General features: G+C 41.7%; 1 protein-coding gene and 9 non-coding genes across 12 annotated transcripts; 7 read left to right on the top strand and 3 right to left on the bottom strand.

The window, feature by feature from the left end:
* Positions 1–2014: 2014 nt before the first annotated feature.
* trnal-cag lies at positions 2015–2099 on the top strand. The gene has a single exon. It is a non-coding gene; the product is annotated as a tRNA-Leu (tRNA).
* A 1104-nt stretch (positions 2100–3203) lies between these two features.
* On the top strand, positions 3204–3285 carry trnal-cag. The gene has a single exon. It is a non-coding gene; the product is annotated as a tRNA-Leu (tRNA).
* Positions 3286–4390: 1105 nt separating this feature from the next.
* On the top strand, positions 4391–4473 carry trnal-cag. Its single transcript is given in 2 exon segments — positions 4391–4428; positions 4439–4473. It is a non-coding gene; the product is annotated as a tRNA-Leu (tRNA).
* Positions 4474–5577: 1104 nt separating this feature from the next.
* Positions 5578–5659, top strand: trnal-cag. The gene has a single exon. It is a non-coding gene; the product is annotated as a tRNA-Leu (tRNA).
* A 1102-nt stretch (positions 5660–6761) lies between these two features.
* On the top strand, positions 6762–6844 carry trnal-cag. Its single transcript is given in 2 exon segments — positions 6762–6799; positions 6810–6844. It is a non-coding gene; the product is annotated as a tRNA-Leu (tRNA).
* A 5114-nt stretch (positions 6845–11958) lies between these two features.
* trnac-gca lies at positions 11959–12039 on the top strand. Its single transcript is given in 2 exon segments — positions 11959–12001; positions 12005–12039. It is a non-coding gene; the product is annotated as a tRNA-Cys (tRNA).
* Positions 12040–13143: 1104 nt separating this feature from the next.
* On the top strand, positions 13144–13226 carry trnal-cag. Its single transcript has one exon. It is a non-coding gene; the product is annotated as a tRNA-Leu (tRNA).
* A 1640-nt stretch (positions 13227–14866) lies between these two features.
* On the bottom strand, positions 14867–14938 carry trnaq-uug. Its single transcript has one exon. It is a non-coding gene; the product is annotated as a tRNA-Gln (tRNA).
* Positions 14939–15580: 642 nt separating this feature from the next.
* Positions 15581–15652, bottom strand: trnaq-uug. The gene has a single exon. It is a non-coding gene; the product is annotated as a tRNA-Gln (tRNA).
* A 1267-nt stretch (positions 15653–16919) lies between these two features.
* On the bottom strand, positions 16920–21425 carry LOC116327513 (FERM domain-containing protein 6-like). Of its 3 annotated transcripts, XM_039616651.1 has the most exons (13): positions 21315–21425; positions 20971–21061; positions 20229–20308; positions 19654–19712; positions 19273–19498; positions 19032–19187; positions 18726–18791; positions 18552–18620; positions 18254–18428; positions 17918–18070; positions 17490–17621; positions 17374–17396; positions 16920–17290 (listed from the first exon to the last, which is right to left on the bottom strand). In XM_039616651.1, the coding sequence occupies exons 1-13, from the start codon at positions 21402–21404 to the stop codon at positions 17249–17251; spliced, it is 1362 nt and encodes a 453-aa protein (XP_039472585.1). In that variant the 5' UTR covers positions 21405–21425; the 3' UTR covers positions 16920–17248. The 3 variants fall into 3 exon arrangements, with proteins under 3 accessions (XP_039472585.1, XP_039472584.1, XP_039472586.1); XM_039616650.1 differs by lacking the exon at positions 17374–17396 and having other exon boundaries at positions 16920–17334; XM_039616652.1 differs by lacking the exon at positions 17374–17396.
* Positions 21426–21878: the final 453 nt, after the last annotated feature.

Below are 21878 nucleotides of genomic sequence, written 5' to 3'. Positions count from 1 at the left end.
TTGGTAAGTTACTTTAAATTAGTAACTTAGTTACATTACTAGTTACTTCTCTAAAAAAGTAACTCAGTTACTTCAAGTTACTCGTTACTTTCAAAGTAACTAGTTACTAAGGAAAGTAACTTTGGTTTTACTCAGAATTCTCTTGTTAATGTGTTGCTTCCATAACTGGATACCCAGCCAGACTGCCAGTCTTCTATCTTGCTTACTTGCCACAAGTGCACTGTGCCACCTACCAATAGAAAGGAAAAATAATGTGCACATTTCCACGAGAGAAATCCCACGCCTGGACCGTCGTTGACCGCCGCCATGATTCTAGCCTGCTTTTTACATCCAACACAAAAACTGCAGTCGTGGTGCTTTTGATTGTACTCAGAACTTGGAAATTCTGCCTTCTGAATAGGAAGATGTAGGTAACACCAGACTGCAGATGAGCTGCATACAGAGCTGGACTGGGCATTTTGACTAGAGACCGCCCATCATTATAGGAAAAATCATAAAGCCTTTGAATGAAAATAAACACTGTTATGACAGTGATGTACACTGTTCTGATGGTATATATGTATCAATCTATCAATTGTTTGTTGTAAGACTCAGATAATTATTTTTTTTTAAAGCGAGACATTTTAAATGAGAATAATAAAGAAAAGTATTTCCTTGTCCCCCCTTTCCCTGTTAATGCCCTACCTGCCTCCCTGGCAAAACTTTGCTAGATCCGCCCCTGCACAGTTACCAGCTGTCAGCTACTTAGAAAAGGATCCTGCTGTTATTTGTCTCTCAGAAACAGTTCATAACTTCCTTCAACTCATCCATGTCACCTAAAAGGTAAACCTGTTTCTCCATCACCTGTTCAGCTCTGATGATTCAGTAAGGACATCTCCTGGTTTCATCTGCATGTTTCCCTCTCACCAGATAACCAAACCGATATCATGACCAGCAGCTTTACAGCTGTGGCTCCAGCAAACATCAGCTGATACTAGCAATTAATATTAAATAAATTCTAACAACAGCTGATCAAGCTTAAACGTGCTGCTGTTGTTTAACGCGACATCCGCTGGTTTCCTCTTTCTGGCGCAAAGTGGGCGATAAATAAACAAGAGAGAAAAGCCGATCAGCTGATCATTGATCAGTTTCGTGATTGAACTAGAAACGGAGAGAATGAGAGAAGAAGAGGCAGCTGTGCAGCTTCAGCTTTGTGTCTTTTTCATTGTAGCTGAAGTCCGGGACAAACTGTGTTCCTTTTCACCTCAGTACGAAACGCATAATATTTTCTCTGAATACCAGACGATTCTGTTTTTACGGGATGGTTGGCAACTCTAATAATTAACCGTATGAACAAAATAAAGTTCAACATCAGTAACATAGCACCCACACAGCTGTATAGAAACTCCGTCATGCTAGCTAGCACGCAGTACGAAAATGTCAGCATACCGAAAATAAACTCCACCTAAACTTGGTTTATATCTGACCCAGATAGACTGCAGGTCATAACTTCTTACCTGAAGTTCAGTTCACCTGACACGCGGACCGGCGGCCGCTTCGGGTCTCTCCTTTTGCCTCCTTTTCCTTCATCCACCTGCTGGCTTCCACCACTTGCTAATGTTATTGAATCTGTGGAAGCCCCGCGATATCCACCACAGTAACGAGTAACGAGCCTATCTAAATCCCAGTAACGAGTAACGCGTTCCTGCTTTTGGCATAATAACTAGTTACCGTGCTCGTTACCACAATAATAACGTCGTTACTGTAACGCGTTACTTAATAACGCGTTAGTCCCAACACTGCTCATCACTCATCCAAGTGACTTCTTCAATCTCAGCTGAATGCAGGTTTCCTTATAAGCAGGACATTTGCATAAAGACCAACACTGTCATGTTTTTGTCTGTAGACACCCTCGTTGTTTTTAAAATATGTGTTGGTAAGGCAGAGGTGTAATAGTCTGCAAATATGATCAGTTGTAAAGGTGTCTTGATCTGCTAGCCTGTCATGTGGATTCTGTATGAACAAGCGCAAATGTGTCAGGATGGCCGAGCGGTCTAAGGCGCCATGCGTTCAGGTCGCAGTCTCCCCTGGAGGCGTGGGTTCAAATCCCACTCCTGACATCACTTGCTTATTAAACATAAGACTGACATGTTATGTGATGTCTTCCTTCACTAAAGAAGTTGCCACTAGATGGCAACTGCTTTGATAAATTATGAACTTGAAATCTGGTTTAGTTAGTGTTGGGGTGCTGTAGTGCAGGTCAGCTACCTGGTTGGTGATTGTAAGCTTTAATCTACATGCCAAATATCCTCAAGTACCTCTCTCATGCGTCTATCGGAGTCTGAATGTTCCGCAAAATCAATTGTTCCAGACAGCCAAATTCACTCCAGATACAGACTGCTCCATTACATCTATGTCCACGGTGAATGACCATCTTTGAAAAGAGGTGGTGGCATAGGGCACCAACTGTCTGACATCTATAATCCAGTGTGGAGATACCTTCCCAGAAGCCTTAACGCCCACTCACATCCTGGGCCATTTGACCTCAGGAAATCACATGATACGTTAGGGCTAGATTTCACAATGAGCTCACCCGAATCCTTGGCTGAGTGTGACCTACACCCGTTTTCACACTTTGGCTCGTGTCATTAGAGAGAGGATCGTTAGGGGGTCCCTCGTCCATCTTGGGCGGACGCTCCCATAGGCCTTAAATCTGGAACTCTCCACCATTTGACCCTAGAACTGAAGAAGCTTCTCGGATGAGAGCTGAAACGTCTTCAAGCAACTTAAAGAAGTTTCCAAGCTCCTTAGACTGCAATGACCTGGATGACTGAGAACCTTCACAGACATCCATTACAACTTCCTTCACCAAGTGGATCTCAGCCTGCAAAATCCATAGATCTAAACCTAAAATCTCACAAATGTGCTTTTAGAAGTCAGTTCCTTTCCGTACTGCAACTTGGTCACATTCATTTATCAGATAGTTAATGTCTCATCACTCATCCAAGTGACTTCTTCAATCTCAGCTGAATGCAGGTTTCCTTATAAGCAGGACATTTGCATAAAGACCAACACTGTCATGTTTTTGTCTGTAGACACCCTCGTTGTTTTTAAAATATGTGTTGGTAAGGCAGAGGTGTAATAGTCTGCAAATATGATCAGTTGTAAAGGTGTCTTGATCTGCTAGCCTGTCATGTGGATTCTGTATGAACAAGCGCAAATGTGTCAGGATGGCCGAGCGGTCTAAGGCGCTGCGTTCAGGTCGCAGTCTCCCCTGAGGCGTGGGTTCAAATCCCACTCCTGACATCACTTGCTTATTAAACATAAGACTGACATGTTATGTGATGTCTTCCTTCACTAAAGAAGTTGCCACTAGATGGCAACTGCTTTGATAAATTATGAACTTGAAATCTGGTTTAGTTAGTGTTGGGGTGCTGTAGTGCAGGTCACCTACCTGGTTGGTGATTGTAAGCTTTAATCTACATGCCAAATATCCTCAAGTACCTCTCTCATGCGTCTATCGGAGTCTGAATGTTCGCATAAAATCAGTTGTTCCAGACAGCCAAATTCACTCCAGATACAGACTGCTCCGTTACATCTATGTCCACGGTGAATGACCATCTTTGAAAAGAGGTGGAGGCATAGGGCACCAACTGTCTGACATCTATAATCCAGTGTGGAGATACCTTCCCAGAAGCCTTAACGCCCACTCACATCCTGGGCCATTTGACCTCAGGAAATCACATGATAGGTTAGGGCTAGGTTTCACAATGAGCTCACCCGAATCCTTGGCTGACTGTGACCTACACCCGTTTTCACACCTTGGCTCGTGTCATTAGAGAGAGGATCGTTAGGGGGTCCCTCGTCCATCTTGGGCGGACGCTCCCATAGGCCTTAAATCTGGAACTCTCCACCATTTGACCCTAGAACTGAAGAAGCTTCTCGGATGAGAGCTGAAACGTCTTCAAGCAACTTAAAGAAGTTTCCAAGCTCCTTAGACTGCAATGACCTGGATGACTGAGAACCTTCACAGACATCCATTACAACTTCCTTCACCAAGTGGATCTCAGCCTGCAAAAATCCATAGATCTAAACCTAAAATCTCACAAATGTGCTTTAGAAGTCAGTTCCTTTCCGTACTGCAACTTGGTCACATTCATTTATCAGATAGTTAATGTCTCATCACTCATCCAAGTGACTTCTTCAATCTCAGCTGAATGCAGGTTTCCTTATAAGCAGGACATTTGCATAAAGACCAACACTGTCATGTTTTTGTCTGTAGACACCCTCGTTGTTTTTAAAATATGTGTTGGTAAGGCAGAGGTGTAATAGTCTGCAAATATGATCAGTTGTAAAGGTGTCTTGATCTGCTAGCCTGTCATGTGGATTCTGTATGAACAAGTTTAAATGTGTCAGGATGGCCGAGCGGTCTAAGGCGCCATGCTCAGGTCGCAGTCTCCCCTGGAGGCGTGGGTTCAAATCCCACTCCTGACATCACTTGCTTATTAAACATAAGACTGACATGTTATGTGATGTCTTCCTTCACTAAAGAAGTTGCCACTAGATGGCAACTGCTTTGATAAATTATGAACTTGAAATCTGGTTTAGTTAGTGTTGGGGTGCTGTAGTGCAGGTCAGCTACCTGGTTGGTGATTGTAAGCTTTAATCTACATGCCAAATATCCTCAAGTACCTCTCTCATGCGTCTATCGGAGTCTGAATGTTCCGCAAAATCAATTGTTCCAGACAGCCAAATTCACTCCAGATACAGACTGCTCCGTTACATCTATGTCCACGGTGAATGACCATCTTTGAAAAGAGGTGGTGGCATAGGGCACCAACTGTCTGACATCTATAATCCAGTGTGGAGATACCTTCCCAGAAGCCTTAACGCCCACTCACATCCTGGGCCATTTGACCTCAGGAAATCACATGATAGGTTAGGGCTAGGTTTCACAATGAGCTCACCCGAATCCTTGGCTGATTGTGACCTACACCCATTTTCACACCTTGGCTCATGTCATTAGAGAGAGGATCGTTAGGGGGTCCCTCATCCATCTTGGGCGGACGCTCCCATAGGCCTTAAATCTGGAACTCTCCACCATTTGACCCTAGAACTGAAGAAGCTTCTCGGATGAGAGCTGAAACGTCTTCAAGCAACTTAAAGAAGTTTCCAAGCTCCTTAGACTGCAATGACCTGGATGACTGAGAACCTTCACAGACATCCATTACAACTTCCTTCACCAAGTGGATCTCAGCCTGCAAAAATCCATAGATCTAAACCTAAAATCTCACAAATGTGCTTTAGAAGTCAGTTCCTTTCCGTACTGCAACTTGGTCACATTCATTTATCAGATAGTTAATGTCTCATCACTCATCCAAGTGACTTCTTCAATCTCAGCTGAATGCAGGTTTCCTTATAAGCAGGACATTTGCATAAAGACCAACACTGTCATGTTTTTGTCTGTAGACACCCTCGTTGTTTTTAAAATATGTGTTGGTAAGGCAGAGGTGTAATAGTCTGCAAATATGATCAGTTGTAAAGGTGTCTTGATCTGCTAGCCTGTCATGTGGATTCTGTATGAACAAGCGCAAATGTGTCAGGATGGCCGAGCGGTCTAAGGCGCTGCGGTCAGGTCGCAGTCTCCCCTGAGGCGTGGGTTCAAATCCCACTCCTGACATCACTTGCTTATTAAACATAAGACTGACATGTTATGTGATGTCTTCCTTCACTAAAGAAGTTGCCACTAGATGGCAACTGCTTTGATAAATTATGAACTTGAAATCTGGTTTAGTTAGTGTTGGGGGTGCTGTAGTGCAGGTCACCTACCTGGTTGGTGATTGTAAGCTTTAATCTACATGCCAAATATCCTCAAGTACCTCTCTCATGCGTCTATCGGAGTCTGAATGTTCAGAAAATCAATTGTTCCAGACAGCCAAATTCACTCCAGATACAGACTCCTCCGTTACATCTATGTCCACGGTGAATGACCATCTTTGAAAAGAGGTGGTGGCATAGGGCACCAACTGTCTGACATCTATAATCCAGTGTGGAGATACCTTCCCAGAAGCCTTAACGCCCACTCACATCCTGGGCCATTTGACCTCAGGAAATCACATGATAGGTTAGGGCTAGGTTTCACAATGAGCTCACCCGAATCCTTGGCTGATTGTGACCTACACCCGTTTTCACACCTTGGCTCATGTCATTAGAGAGGAGGATTAGGGGGTCCCTCATCCATCTTGGGCGGACGCTCCCATAGGCCTTAAATCTGGAACTCTCCACCATTTGACCCTAGAACTGAAGAAGCTTCTCGGATGAGAGCTGAAACGTCTTCAAGCAACTTAAAGAAGTTTCCAAGCTCCTTAGACTGCAATGACCTGGATGACTGAGAACCTTCACAGACATCCATTACAACTTCCTTCACCAAGTGGATCTCAGCCTGCAAAAATCCATAGATCTAAACCTAAAATCTCACAAATGTGCTTTAGAAGTCAGTTCCTTTCCGTACTGCAACTTGGTCACATTCATTTATCAGATAGTTAATGTCTCATCACTCATCCAAGTGACTTCTTCAATCTCAGCTGAATGCAGGTTTCCTTATAAGCAGGACATTTGCATAAAGACCAACACTGTCATGTTTTTGTCTGTAGACACCCTCGTTGTTTTTAAAATATGTGTTGGTAAGGCAGAGGTGTAATAGTCTGCAAATATGATCAGTTGTAAAGGTGTCTTGATCTGCTAGCCTGTCATGTGGATTCTGTATGAACAAGCGCAAATGTGTCAGGATGGCCGAGCGGTCTAAGGCGCCATGCTCAGGTCGCAGTCTCCCCTGGAGGCGTGGGTTCAAATCCCACTCCTGACATCACTTGCTTATTAAACATAAGACTGACATGTTATGTGATGTCTTCCTTCACTAAAGAAGTTGCCACTAGATGGCAACTGCTTTGATAAATTATGAACTTGAAATCTGGTTTAGTTAGTGTTGGGGGTGCTGTAGTGCAGGTCACCTACCTGGTTGGTGATTGTAAGCTTTAATCTACATGCCAAATATCCTCAAGTACCTCTCTCATGCGTCTATCGGAGTCTGAATGTTCCATAAAATCAATTGTTCCAGACAGCCAAATTCACTCCAGATACAGACTGCTCCGTTACATCTATGTCCACGGTGAATGACCATCTTTGAAAAGAGGTGGTGGCATAGGGCACCAACTGTCTGACATCTATAATCCAGTGTGGAGATACCTTCCCAGAAGCCTTAACGCCCACTCACATCCTGGGCCATTTGACCTCAGGAAATCACATGATAGGTTAGGGCTAGGTTTCACAATGAGCTCACCCGAATCCTTGGCTGACTGTGACCTACACCCGTTTTCACACCTTGGCTCGTGTCATTAGAGAGAGGATCGTTAGGGGTCCTCGTCCATCTTGGGCGGACGCTCCCATAGGCCTTAAATCTGGAACTCTCCACCATTTGACCCTAGAACTGAAGAAGCTTCTCGGATGAGAGCTGAAACGTCTTCAAGCAACTTAAAGAAGTTTCCAAGCCCCTTAGACTGCAATGACCTGGATGACTGAGAACCTTCACAGACATCCATTACAACTTCCTTCACCAAGTGGATCTCAGCCTGCAAAATCCATAGATCTAAACCTAAAATCTCACAAATGTGCTTTAGAAGTCAGTTCCTTTCCGTACTGCAACTTGGTCACATTCATTTATCAGATAGTTAATGTCTCATCACCAGTGTTGGGTAAGTTACTTTAAATTAGTAACTTAGTTACATTACTAGTTACTTCTCTAAAAAGTAACTCAGTTACTTCAAGTTACTCGTTACTTTCAAAGTAACTAGTTACTAAGGAAAGTAACTTTGGTTTTACTCAGAATTCTCTTGTTAATGTGTTGCTTCCATAACTGGATACCCAGCCAGACTGCCAGTCTTCTATCTTGCTTACTTGCCACAAGTGCACTGTGCCACCTACCAATAGAAAGGAAAAATAATGTGCACATTTCCACGAGAGAAATCCCACGCCTGGACCGTCGTTGACCGCCGCCATGATTCTAGCCTGCTTTTTACATCCAACACAAAAACTGCAGTCGTGGTGCTTTTGATTGTACTCAGAACTTGGAAATTCTGCCTTCTGAATAGGAAGATGTAGGTAACACCAGACTGCAGATGAGCTGCATACAGAGCTGGACTGGGCATTTTGACTAGAGACCGCCCATCATTATAGGAAAAATCATAAAGCCTTTGAATGAAAATAAACACTGTTATGACAGTGATGTACACTGTTCTGATGGTATATATGTATCAATCTATCAATTGTTTGTTGTAAGACTCAGATAATTATTTTTTTTTTAAAGCGAGACATTTTAAATGAGAATAATAAAGAAAAGTATTTCCTTGTCCCCCCTTTCCCTGTTAATGCCCTACCTGCCTCCCTGGCAAAACTTTGCTAGATCCGCCCCTGCACAGTTACCAGCTGTCAGCTACTTAGAAAAGGATCCTGCTGTTATTTGTCTCTCAGAAACAGTTCATAACTTCCTTCAACTCATCCATGTCACCTAAAAGGTAAACCTGTTTCTCCATCACCTGTTCAGCTCTGATGATTCAGTAAGGACATCTCCTGGTTTCATCTGCATGTTTCCCTCTCACCAGATAACCAAACCGATATCATGACCAGCAGCTTTACAGCTGTGGCTCCAGCAAACATCAGCTGATACTAGCAATTAATATTAAATAAATTCTAACAACAGCTGATCAAGCTTAAACATGCTGCTGTTGTTTAACGCGACATCCGCTGGTTTCCTCTTTCTGGCGCAAAGTGGGCGATAAATAAACAAGAGAGAAAAAGCCGATCAGCTGATCATTGATCAGTTTCGTGATTGAACTAGAAACGGGAGAGAATGAGAGAAGAAGAGGCAGCTGTGCAGCTTCAGCTTTGTGTCTTTTTCATTGTAGCTGAAGTCCGGGACAAACTGTGTTCCTTTTCACCTCAGTACGAAACGCATAATATTTTCTCTGAATACCAGACGATTCTGTTTTTTACGGGATGGTTGGCAACTCTAATAATTAACCGTATGAACAAAATAAAGTTCAACATCAGTAACATAGCACCCACACAGCTGTATAGAAACTCCGTCATGCTAGCTAGCACGCAGTACGAAAATGTCAGCATACCGAAAATAAACTCCACCTAAACTTGGTTTATATCTGACCCAGATAGACTGCAGGTCATAACTTCTTACCTGAAGTTCAGTTCACCTGACACGCGCCGGACCGGCGGCCGCTCGGGTCTCTCCTTTGCCTCCCTTTTCCTTCATCCACCTGCTGGCTTCCACCACTTGCTAATGTTATTGAATCTGTGGAAGCCCCGCGATATCCACCACACGAAGTAACGAGTAACGAGCCTATCTAAATCCCAGTAACGAGCAGAGATGGGCAGTAACGCGTTACTTGTAACGCGTTACTGTAATCTGATTACTTTTTTCAAGTAACGAGTAATGTAAGGGATTACTATTGCAAAAACGGTAATTAGATTACCGTTACTTTCACGTAGGAACGCTGCGTTACTGCGTTACTAAAACCGTGATTTTTTTGCGAGACGCGCCTCATGACAGTGACGTAAGCGAGTGCGACGTTCGTGACAACAGCTGTCTGCAGATCATAATATATCGAAAAGGGACAGAGTGTAGCATGCAGCGTTTAAAGCGTGGAAGTACTGACCTTATTTTGAGTTTGATTCCATAAAAGTGACAAAACATTAGTGTCCGTTAGCGTGGAAGAAAACTTCTTTTACAGCGAAAAAACCCTAAACTTCCAAGCAAGCACCGAGTGTACTACGACGTAATGTGAAATTCACAGAGAAACTCGCGGATTCTTCCACTGACCGCTGCGGCACACCTGCACCAGGGTAAACCTCCTCCGCCTACCCCAGTCCTGCTTTACAGGTGAAAATAGAGCAACAGGACCGCTAGTCTTTGATTTTATTTATTTTCTGCTGTGTTTTACTTGCATCTATTTGAAAGAGTGAGTGTAAACACAAAAAAATATTTTATTTTATGTGCTGGAATGTGCAGAAAATAGGTTTAAATGTTAAACAAATTTCTTCCAGTCAGAGAATGTTGCATATAATTTAATTTTTGCTTGATGCATAAAGTTAAAAGATTAAAACTAATAAAACAAGTTTTAAAAAGAGACTTTTCCATTTGATTACATTTTGTATGATGAATTATGCAGAAAAAGTAGAATTGGGCTGAAAGATCTATCGCTTTATCACCTATTCAGGTTGTAAATCGTGTTTTTAAAAAGTAACTAAGTAACTAAGTAACTAAGTAATCGATTACTTTTGAAAATAAGTAATCAGTAAAGTAACGGGATTACTTTTTGGGGGAAGTAATCAGTAATTAGTAACTGATTACTTTTTTCAAGTAACTTGACCAACACTGGTAACGAGTAACGCGTTCCTGCTTTTGGCATAATAACTAGTTACCGTGCTCGTTACCACAATAATAACGTCGTTACTGTAACGCGTTACTTAATAACGCGTTAGTCCCAACACTGCTCATCACTCATCCAAGTGACTTCTTCAATCTCAGCTGAATGCAGGTTTCCTTATAAGCAGGACATTTGCATAAAGACCAACACTGTCATGTTTTTGTCTGTAGACACCCTCGTTGTTTTTAAAATATGTGTTGGTAAGGCAGAGGTGTAATAGTCTGCAAATATGATCAGTTGTAAAGGTGTCTTGATCTGCTAGCCTGTCATGTGGATTCTGTATGAACAAGCGCAAATGTGTCAGGATGGCCGAGCGGTCTAAGGCGCCATGTTCAGGTCGCAGTCTCCCCTGAGGCGTGGGTTCAAATCCCACTCCTGACATCACTTGCTTATTAAACATAAGACTGACATGTTATATGATGTCTTCCTTCAATAAAGAAGTTGCCACTAGATGGCAACTGCTTTGATAAATTATGAACTTGAAATCTGGTTTAGCTAGTGTTGGGGTGCTGTAGTGCAGGTCACCTACCCGGTTGGTGATTGTAAGCTTTAATCTACATGCCAAATATCCTCAAGTACCTCTCTCATGCGTCTATCGGAGTCTGACTGTTCCGCAAAATCAATTGTTCCAGACAGCCAAATTCACTCCAGATACAGACTCCTCCGTTACATCTATGTCCACGGTGAATGACCATCTTTGAAAAGAGGTGGTGGCATAGGGCACCAACTGTCTGACATCTATAATCCAGTGTGGAGATACCTTCCCAGAAGCCTTAACGCCCACTCACATCCTGGGCCATTTGACCTCAGGAAATCACATGATAGGTTAGGGCTAGGTTTCACAATGAGCTCACCGAATCCTTGGCTGATTGTGACCTACACCCGTTTTCACACCTTGGCTCGTGTCATTAGAGAGAGGATCGTTAGGGGTCCCTCGTCCATCTTGGGCGGACGCTCCCATAGGCCTTAAATCTGGAACTCTCCACCATTTGACCCTAGAACTGAAGAAGCTTCTCGGATGAGAGCTGAAACGTCTTCAAGCAACTTAAAGAAGTTTCCAAGCTCCTTAGACTGCAATGACCTGGATGACTGAGAACCTTCACAGACATCCATTACAACTTCCTTCACCAAGTGGATCTCAGCCTGCAAAATCCATAGATCTAAACCTAAAATCTCACAAATGTGCTTTTAGAAGTCAGTTCCTTTCCGTACTGCAACTTGGTCACATTCATTTATCAGATAGTTAATGTCTCATCACTCATCCAAGTGACTTCTTCAATCTCAGCTGAATGCAGGTTTCCTTATAAGCAGGACATTTGCATAAAGACCAACACTGTCATGTTTTTGTCTGTAGACACCCTCGTTGTTTTTAAAATATGTGTTGGTAAGGCAGAGGTGTAATAGTCTGCAAATATGATCAGTTGTAAAGGTGTCTTGATCTGCTAGCCTGTCATGTGGATTCTGTATGAACAAGCGCAAATGTGTCAGGATGGCCGAGCGGTCTAAGGCGCATGCTCAGGTCGCAGTCTCCCTGGAGGCGTGGGTTCAAATCCCACTCCTGACATCACTTGCTTATTAAACATAAGACTGACATGTTATGTGATGTCTTCCTTCACTAAAGAAGTTGCCACTAGATGGCAACTGCTTTGATAAATTATGAACTTGAAATCTGGTTTAGTTAGTGTTGGGGTGCTGTAGTGCAGGTCACCTACCTGGTTGGTGATTGTAAGCTTTAATCTACATGCCAAATATCCTCAAGTACCTCTCTCATGCGTCTATCGGAGTCTGAATGTTCCATAAAATCAATTGTTCCAGACAGCCAAATTCACTCCAGATACAGACTCCTCCGTTACATCTATGTCCACGGTGAATGACCATCTTTGAAAAGAGGTGGTGGCATAGGGCACCAACTGTCTGACATCTATAATCCAGTGTGGAGATACCTTCCCAGAAGCCTTAACGCCCACTCACATCCTGGGCCATTTGACCTCAGGAAATCACATGATAGGTTAGGGCTAGGTTTCACAATGAGCTCACCCGAATCCTTGGCTGACTGTGACCTACACCCGTTTTCACACCTTGGCTCGTGTCATTAGAGAGAGGATCGTTAGGGGGTCCCTCGTCCATCTTGGGCGGACGCTCCCATAGGCCTTAAATCTGGAACTCTCCACCATTTGACCCTAGAACTGAAGAAGCTTCTCGGATGAGAGCTGAAACGTCTTCAAGCAACTTAAAGAAGTTTCCAAGCTCCTTAGACTGCAATGACCTGGATGACTGAGAACCTTCACAGACATCCATTACAACTTCCTTCACCAAGTGGATCTCAGCCTGCAAAAATCCATAGATCTAAACCTAAAATCTCACAAATGTGCTTTAGAAGTCAGTTCCTTTCCGTACTGCAACTTGGTCACATTCATTTATCAGATAGTTAATGTCTCATCACTCATCCAAGTGACTTCTTCAATCTCAGCTGAATGCAGGTTTCCTTATAAGCAGGACATTTGCATAAAGACCAACACTGTCATGTTTTTGTCTGTAGACACCCTCGTTGTTTTTAAAATATGTGTTGGTAAGGCAGAGGTGTAATAGTCTGCAAATATGATCAGTTGTAAAGGTGTCTTGATCTGCTAGCCTGTCATGTGGATTCTGTATGAACAAGCGCAAATGTGTCAGGATGGCCGAGCGGTCTAAGGCGCTGCGTTCAGGTCGCAGTCTCCCCTGGAGGCGTGGGTTCAAATCCCACTCCTGACATCACTTGCTTATTAAACATAAGACTGACATGTTATGTGATGTCTTCCTTCACTAAAGAAGTTGCCACTAGATGGCAACTGCTTTGATAAATTATGAACTTGAAATCTGGTTTAGTTAGTGTTGGGGGTCACCTACCTGGTTGGTGATTGTAAGCTTTAATCTACATGCCAAATATCCTCAAGTACCTCTCTCATGCGTCTATCGGAGTCTGAATGTTCCGCAAAATCAATTGTTCCAGACAGCCAAATTCACTCCAGATACAGACTGCTCCGTTACATCTATGTCCACGGTGAATGACCATCTTTGAAAAGAGGTGGTGGCATAGGGCACCAACTGTCTGACATCTATAATCCAGTGTGGAGATACCAGATCTGGATGACTGAGATCCTTCACAGACATACAACTTCTTTCAGCAACTGGCTCTAAGCCCGCAAATATTCATAGATCTAAACCTAAAACCTCACAAATGTGCTTTAGATGTTAAGTAGGCATGGGTTCAAATCCCACTCCTGATATCACTTGCTTATTACACATAAGACTGAAATTTTACGTGATTTACATGCCAAATATCCTTGTGCAAGGTACTGACCTCATATATCTGTGTCATGCATCTGTCAGAGTTTTAATGTTTCACAAAATCAATTGTCCCAGGAGCCAAAATTTGGGAATGAAACAGTCACACGGGAAGCACACCTGCACATTTTTACATAGTAAAATAAAAGTGTCAGAAAACTGTGAAGAAGTCCATGAATTTTAAAAAAGTAAAGGAGAAGATTTCATTGTTATTATTCATTTTATGACAAGCAGTCATGCAACCCTATCACACAAGAGTGGTAATTTCAGTGGCAAATGCAAAAAAAACCCATCCAAGACAGTTAATTGTCACAAAAAGCTTTGACACAGCATCATTATTTAGAGTGAATTGCATAATCATGCAGTAGCCTCAGTTAGTACATCTGCAGGTGTATCCCAATACCGATACAACCAGTGTAGACACTGTCTTGTGAATATTCCGTGTGCTCATTTCAAATTTCAGTGGTCAAAAACATTTCCTGCAAGTTTTCTTTATATAGCGTAAAATTCCAACAGCAGGCACCTCATGGTGCTTTATATTGTCATTTAAAATCCTGTAATAAATGAATGAAATTCCCAACAACCAAAAGACCTTTGAGTAAGCACTTGGCAACCGTGGGGAGGAAAAACTTCCTTTTGTCAGGGAGAAATCTCCAGCAGAACCCCTACTGCATGGATTTACAGAGAGATTGTGGAAACTCTGAAAAAGTGCAAAGCTCATGTTGCGCATCACGGAACAATGATATTTGTTAAGTTCAGCTTTCTGTTGTTTCTTAGTGTTACTGTTCTTCAGTGGGTTTCCTCGGAGAACCCATTATTTCTAGTTTTGTACTTTGTTTCTTTGTGTTGAGCAATTGTCACTGCTGTATACCAGTCAGAAATCAGTTTTAGTGTTTAGTGTTAAACAGAATTTAATGTTTATATTATGTGTGCTTCCTGTGCGCTCAGGACAAGAAGACAACTGTTGTTAAAATTAGATGTTTTATGGAACTAACAAGTGGATCCTCTCACCACCTAAATTAATCAACAGCCACTGAACATGTAGCAGTTGACAAAGAACACGCATGAGGTCCCACCGAGATTTGAACTCGGATCACTGGATTCAAAGTCCAGAGTGCTAACCATTACACCATGGGACCCACAACGTAAAGGGTTTACAGACAGATTTTGCAAGCAGATTTGGACGAAAACCTTTATTGAAGATAAAATCCAACTGTCAGGAGTTGGATTGGAACTCTAATTTTTACACAGTGCCTTAGAACACTCGGCTATCCTAACTAAACAAACAAACAAAAAAAGCATTCGAATGATCTGACGCCTAACACTCAACCATTCACAAAACAGCTTTAGTCGAGAAGGTAACAGCCAACAGTTAGTGAAGATGTTACCTTTGTTCAAGATATTGTAGAGGAAACTGTTTTATTTTATGACAGTAAGTGTTTGAATGACATGTAATACTCATACTCATGCTAAAATACCTCTATACAACTGCTGTCAGTGAATACTAGCGTGTCCAGGAGTGTTGGGTACTGGAATCCAAGTTGGTTATGTAATGAACACATACTCTGTAGTATTATCCTTAGTTCTTTACAAATGCTGACAAACCTGCACCCCTGACAACATGTATGCTTTCTGTGCGCTCAGGACTAGAAGACAACTGTCATTGGATGTTTTATGGAACTAACAAGTGGATCCTCTCACCACCTAAATGAATCAACTGCTACTGAACATGTAGCAGGTGATGTGAAGAAGGAAAGGAAAACTTACAAAAAACATGCATGAGGTCCCACCAAGAGTTGAACTCAGATCACTGGATTCAAAGTCCAGAGTGCTAACCATTACACCATGGGACCCACAACATAAAAAGTTTACAGACAGATTTTGGAAGCCACACAATGTGATCTCGTCAAATGAAATTCTGCATAAAACTGTAAGATGCTTTGGATGAAAGCAAACTAAATCACAGTTTTAATAAGTGATTAAAATATATTTTAATGGTAAAATGCTGATATTGTATTTTTGTTGTCTATTTTTCAGTTTTTTCAGTGTAGCAATCAGGCAAAAGAAAACGCCCAACAGATTTCCCAAGTGGACCATTGCGGCTTTTGCTATACTGGTCCACTTTATAGTCATATTTTATTAGAATTTGATTAGGATTTTTTTTTTCTTTTGACTTAGTAGACTCAGAACAGACAATATGGGTGAAAGGGGAGAAGAAAGAAAGAGGGGAGTGGAGTTGGGGAGAAAGTTAACAGAAGAAGGGGGAGATAAAAATAGAGAAGAAGAGGGAGTGAAGAAAAAAAAAATGCTGAGCAGCACACAGTATTAATGATACATGTTTAGAGGCAGCAGCCGACCAAGATAGTGAGTACCTGTTTGTACACTTGTGTGAACACGCTTGTGTTCATAAGGTTACTCAATTCAACTATTTAACAGGTAGGTGTGGGGAGCCACAGCCTGCCCCCAAGGACATGAAGCAGGCATAGAGGAGACCTGGGCCCCAAACATCCAGAGGCCCCCCAGAGCACGAGAGCCTGGATCACCGCAGGGGCAATCGTTACACCCAACTAGAAGAGAGCCAAGGAGAGCCCTAGATGGGATTCACCCAGCAGTCAATGTGCAGAGCTGTCAATACTGACAGTGAAACAATCTTCTGAGTGCTTAGTATTAGGCAGGGTTTTATCATTGTGTTTTTGAGGGAGATGAGTCCTCAGCACTATACTTCCATATGTCCTACACAGTGCATTGCTCTCCTATTTTGCTACTAACCTTCTGATATTGTACACAGATCTTTACTTTTTTTTTTTTTTTCAGAAAAGCTCCTTTATATCTGTTTGGTTTAATGCAACAACAGGAGTGTGCCTTGAACCCACACCTCCAGAGGAGAGTGCACCCTTAACACAGCACCTTAGACCTCTCACATCATGGCATGGACTCTGATTGTTTGGAAATAATGCCACACTGTGGAAGCCTGACAACATAATTTGACCTGAATCATAAAACAGAATAAAATCTGACATATTAACTTAAACATTTTTTTAATTGTAAAATGCTTATAATGGCAAATGAACAGAAGTCAGCATTGATTTTAATAGCACTGTTCAAAGAATGACAAAAATGTCCCAAGTGTTGCATTTATTATGTTATTGATATATTAATACATTTAGTTTGTAAATATGTATTAAAACAATATTATACCTCTTTGTGGGCAAGATTTAGTCTGTATACATCGATCTCTGAAGTGTAATTACTGCAACTTTGGGCTGTACTCAGGTCACTATGTGGCTTCTGTTTTAGCACATATAATGAGGTTTCCTCTAAGCAAACAAAATATAACGCTCAGCTGTATCCTTTCAGCATTTTCGCTCCATAACAACAAACTCCAACAGGTGTCTCCTTGTCATGAGATGAAGAACGGGTGATGAATCCCTGCATCCTCTGACTCTAAATTAGTCCACAGACATCCCTTCATCAGTTTTCTTCCACAGAACCTGAAGATCACAGAGAAGGATGTTGGCTTTGATGCAGGATCGTGCTGGAAATGTTCAAACAGACAGACCTGCAGTTTGCTCACCTGTTTCATTTCCATGGTGACAGCTGATAAAACAGGACACAATATCACATGCTACACAGAACTAACACATGATTAAACTGTTATTTTAGAATGGTCATAGTGGTTTTTGGACTAACCTGCCCAGCAAAAAGAGGGTAACATCAAAGGAGCGTCGACAGACACACCATGGAGCAGCTCAGCCAGCCAGGACACCTCAGCTGGATCATCAACAAACAACTCCTCTGATTCGTCCAACCACAGCTCAGACTCTGGCATCCGTGTAAACAAACAACTGCTTTTGAGTTCAAGGCAAAAGTACGACAAGTAAGTTAAGAAAGTAGTTCTGCTTTCATTTGCCTAATGAGCTTTTAAACTTTCCCTCTCGGTCATTTCAGCAACATCAGCTGTTTTCTTCCTTCATTAGGTCTGCAGACCTACTGCTGTAAACCATTGCTGGGTAGAATTAAACGTGTTTTTACCAGTTTCAAAACATAAATGCACTCACAAGTTGTCTGAGTGGCAAATGTTGCACCATCTACACAAACATTTCCTCCCATTAGCAGACCTGTTGTAGAGCCTCCATCCTCCTCCTTTTCCTCTTTAAACCAGGCAGTAGCTGTTTCCAATGTATCACTGCAGTCAGACATTGAAGATGTGAGGTTGCCGCACTGGAGACTCTTTCTTAGGCACTCTGTGTCGCAGATGTAGGCTTCTTTGGCTGAAGATAGACAGAAAAGAGAGCACCTTTGGAGTGTGACTGTGTAAGAGACTGTGATCTCAAATCTTTTAAAATCACTTAAAAGACTTATTGTTATTATTATTACATGATATTGGTTTCAGACCAAGATAGCTGACTCAGTCGTGTCTTAGGTAAGTTGTAGTAAAGTAAAGCCTTACGTACTACCCATGTTTTCCAGCTGTTGGATGTAACTGACTGCATCTCTGGTGTTCATGTGGAGTTGGTGACTGTCACGGAGGTGCCTCAGGATGTGTTTAGAGTGGAAAGCCGATTTAGTGTAATAAACCAGTTTAGGAAGGCACAAAGAGCCCACAGCAGTGATTTCAAACCTGTTGCCCTGAAAAGTAAGAGGCATACATAAAGAGGATGAGCTTGTGTGGTACGGTTAAAGCTACATACAGGTCAATGTGACCTTTAATGTATGTATACTTTGATTATAGTGCAGTCTTTAGAACCTAACCTGAAAGGTGAAGCGATCAATACCTGTCCAGGAGAAATCATACAACAAAGATTGCTTCCCTTCCACCTCCTTAAAAAACACAAATTCAGATCAAGAATCTATATGTACATGTGAAAATAAGTTCATAAACTTTATTTAAAATTATGTGTGAGACTGTCATTGAAAACGACTCACCTGGCAAATATGGACTCCTTTCACTGTCACACCGAGGAGGATTAAACTCCTCGGCTGTTTTTCCTCCTGTGTGTAAAATAATAGTTGATAAAGCAGGTTTTTTTTAACAAAGCCATGGGCTCACTTAACAAACATGACTCACAAAGAGTTCTCTAAAATGACCAAGGCAGACAAATAATACTAGAGCATGCCAAAGGATTATTACCGGGGGTTTTTACAAGATCTGTAACAGTTTTCACACTGCAGGACATTTTTCTGAAGATTTTCTGAAATGTACGAGTTTATGGAGTGTCTGATATATGTGACCTCTCTCATCCTGTAGAATGTGACAGGTCCATCCTGCAGCCCGTTGGCTTCCTTTATAAAGTGCAGGATGGCTTGCCTGCGAGACACCCCCCTCAGCTCACCATGCAGCACTGGGCTGTGCTGAAGTAAATACTCTCTCCCTCTGCGCTTTATGAGCTGAGAAGATGAACACACAGAGATATATATATAATAGTATTTCTGTCAAGGTTAGACTACACTTCTTTTTCTTTCTTTTTTTTACCCATGAGGGGAAGTAATCTTCAGGGAGAAAGTAGCATCTGTGTTTTCTCTCCTGCTTCTTCTCTTCTCCGTCTTCCTCGGTCTCCTCTCCCTGTGCCAGATCGCCGACGTCAGCTTGGAGGGCAGAGGCTGCCAGCTGGAAGAACAAAGCCTCCTGATGGTGGCTCTGTGAACGCAGCACCTTCTGCCTCAGCTCAGTGTAGTAGAGCTGCTGCACTGTGGTGCTCCTGCAAGAAACAGGGAGGTTTTCTTTTCCTGTTATGAAGTCTGTCAGGTTGAGTCAGCTGTCTAGTTTTTCCACAAATATTTTCACAAACTTAAACAACACTTATAGTGGAAATTATTAATCTTAGAAAAAGAAGGTAATGGAAAACAAACTTACAAAATTAGCAGCCCACTTTCTACATAATACTGGACCCTTAGAAATAAGATAAATGGGACCTGGAAAGGTGGGATGAGTAAAGAGAGTACTCAGTTTATCGTTTCTGCTACTAGACAGTGTAGTTAATATTTGACCAATATGATAAATCATTAAAAAAAAAAAAAACCCCACAGACATAAAAGAACTTTTAAAATAAGCCAGATCTTTCTAATATGTTTGACATGTTAGTCCAATGGTGGACTTTATCTGGATGCAGTGTTTTCACTGGGAGAAACATCTTAGTACTCATACAGTCTTATCTGTCGCAGGTTTCCCCAGTCTTGTAAACAGCAAAGTTGCACAACTACTGAAACCAGCACCGGTGCATAACAATGAGCCACAAGATCTGCTTGAGATCATTGATATGCAAATCATCATGACTGCCAATAAAACCAGGAAAACCTGAAATTTGAAGTGACATCATTAAATTCAGCTTTCACAGTGTTGCCATTACAGCACAGAAGCCTTTTGTAAATCTGGTGATTTCTGTTTCAACAGTGCAAACACTACACCAAAAAAAGAAATGGAAAACTAACCATTAAAGATCCTTTGTTCCATCGTTTCCCAAAGTACTTGCTCAGCTTTTGGTCCAAATCAAGAAACAGATAATCATTATCTTAAAAAAAGGAAAAAAAAAAAGCACACATTCAATCAGAGATGTCAGGCTCAGTTTCACAGCATGTGGCCCAGAAAAGTAAAAATATTGACTAACAACCTATCAGTACAAAGGCCTTTTGTTTCCATTGCGTTTGTTCTGAAGAAGAACAAATACATTTTTAAAACATTCACACTTATGGGATCACAAACAAGCTGATGTGTCTTAAATAATGAGTGCAATTTTAACAATATGTCTCAGTTTTTCCACTGTCATTAAAAAGAAATGCAACTGTCTTAATCAAAGAACCGCATCTATGAACAGCTATGAAACTGACCATATTTCACACTTCTTGGTAGGGCGGCAAAATTAACAGTTGAGGCAGGTTAACTCCTGTCACAACACTTCATGCTGTACAGGAAAGAGTGAAAAAATAGGAAGAAAAAATTCGACATAACTTGCACGCTCAAGTAAAGTAACTCAGTTTTGGCCATATTTGTCCTGTAAACCATATGTTTGACGGCGCTCAGTAATGCTGTTTACAGCTGATAGGAGATGGCTTTCCATGTATTATATGTTACAGCAGGTTCACTCACTATCAGCAGCCTCCCAGAATCTCAGCGTTCCAAAGTTAATGAATAAAAAACATTTGCTCCTGAACTCCCGCAGAGAAACTAACTGACCTTTCATAACAGCCAGACCAAACACTTGGAGATCACTGACACCAAGATGCTTCAACACACTGTTCAACACCTCATGGCCTCTGGCTTTTACCTATAAACACACAGGAAGAAGAAAGAAAACATAAAACATATTGAGAGTCCATGCTTTCAGTGTTTTGGCTTTGTTGCTAATATGTATTTTTTTCTAATAAAATACTCTTCCACTGTTTTAAAAATAAATATACCCCACTGACAGATCAATGCAATCTTAACGAGTGTAATTTCGGTTTCTGTGTCCATGTGACGTGTCACAGTGAAATACCAAACAAGAAAATATGCTACAGAAAGGATCTGTGGTCACTCACCGTGACAGCACAATCCAGGTGCTGCTTGTTCGGTAGAAGAACGCACACCTTTCGTCTCTGTTTGGTCCTCATTGCCACTAGGCTTCGCATGGTCTCGGTCCACTATATATCCTCCTAGCATCCTCCCACAGGCCCAACAAAGCAAGCCTGCCTCCTCCTTCAGCCTGACACATAATGACGTCTATACAAACAGACAGATGCATCAAAAGTCCTCACATTACCAGATCTGCAACCAGAGAATTTAATGTATTTATTTAGCAGTTTGATCTCTTTAGACATAAATAAACAAAATTAGCTCTAATGTGCTAATAATGTGTTTGCATCATTTGATCGCCTTCTACTTATTTGGACATACTGTGAGTTATGTTCACTCCAAATACTACAGAAAACTGAAAGATATGAATGTTTTGCAGAGAGAAATTGGGATGTCAGAAGCAGCTGTTAGAAGTACAGTAATGAACAAAAACCTACCACCTACAGTTTGTTCTACAAGCTACAGAGTGATGGGATATACTTAGTGTTTCATACACAGTGTAATAAGTCACGCTGTTGTTCATCTGAGGT

The sequence above is a fragment of the Oreochromis aureus genome, linkage group 8 (genome assembly GCF_013358895.1).
Source record: "Oreochromis aureus strain Israel breed Guangdong linkage group 8, ZZ_aureus, whole genome shotgun sequence".
NCBI lineage: Eukaryota > Metazoa > Chordata > Actinopteri > Cichliformes > Cichlidae > Oreochromis > Oreochromis aureus.
Note: the sequence above shows the minus strand (reverse complement) of the source record. Positions and strands in the feature narration are given on the sequence as shown.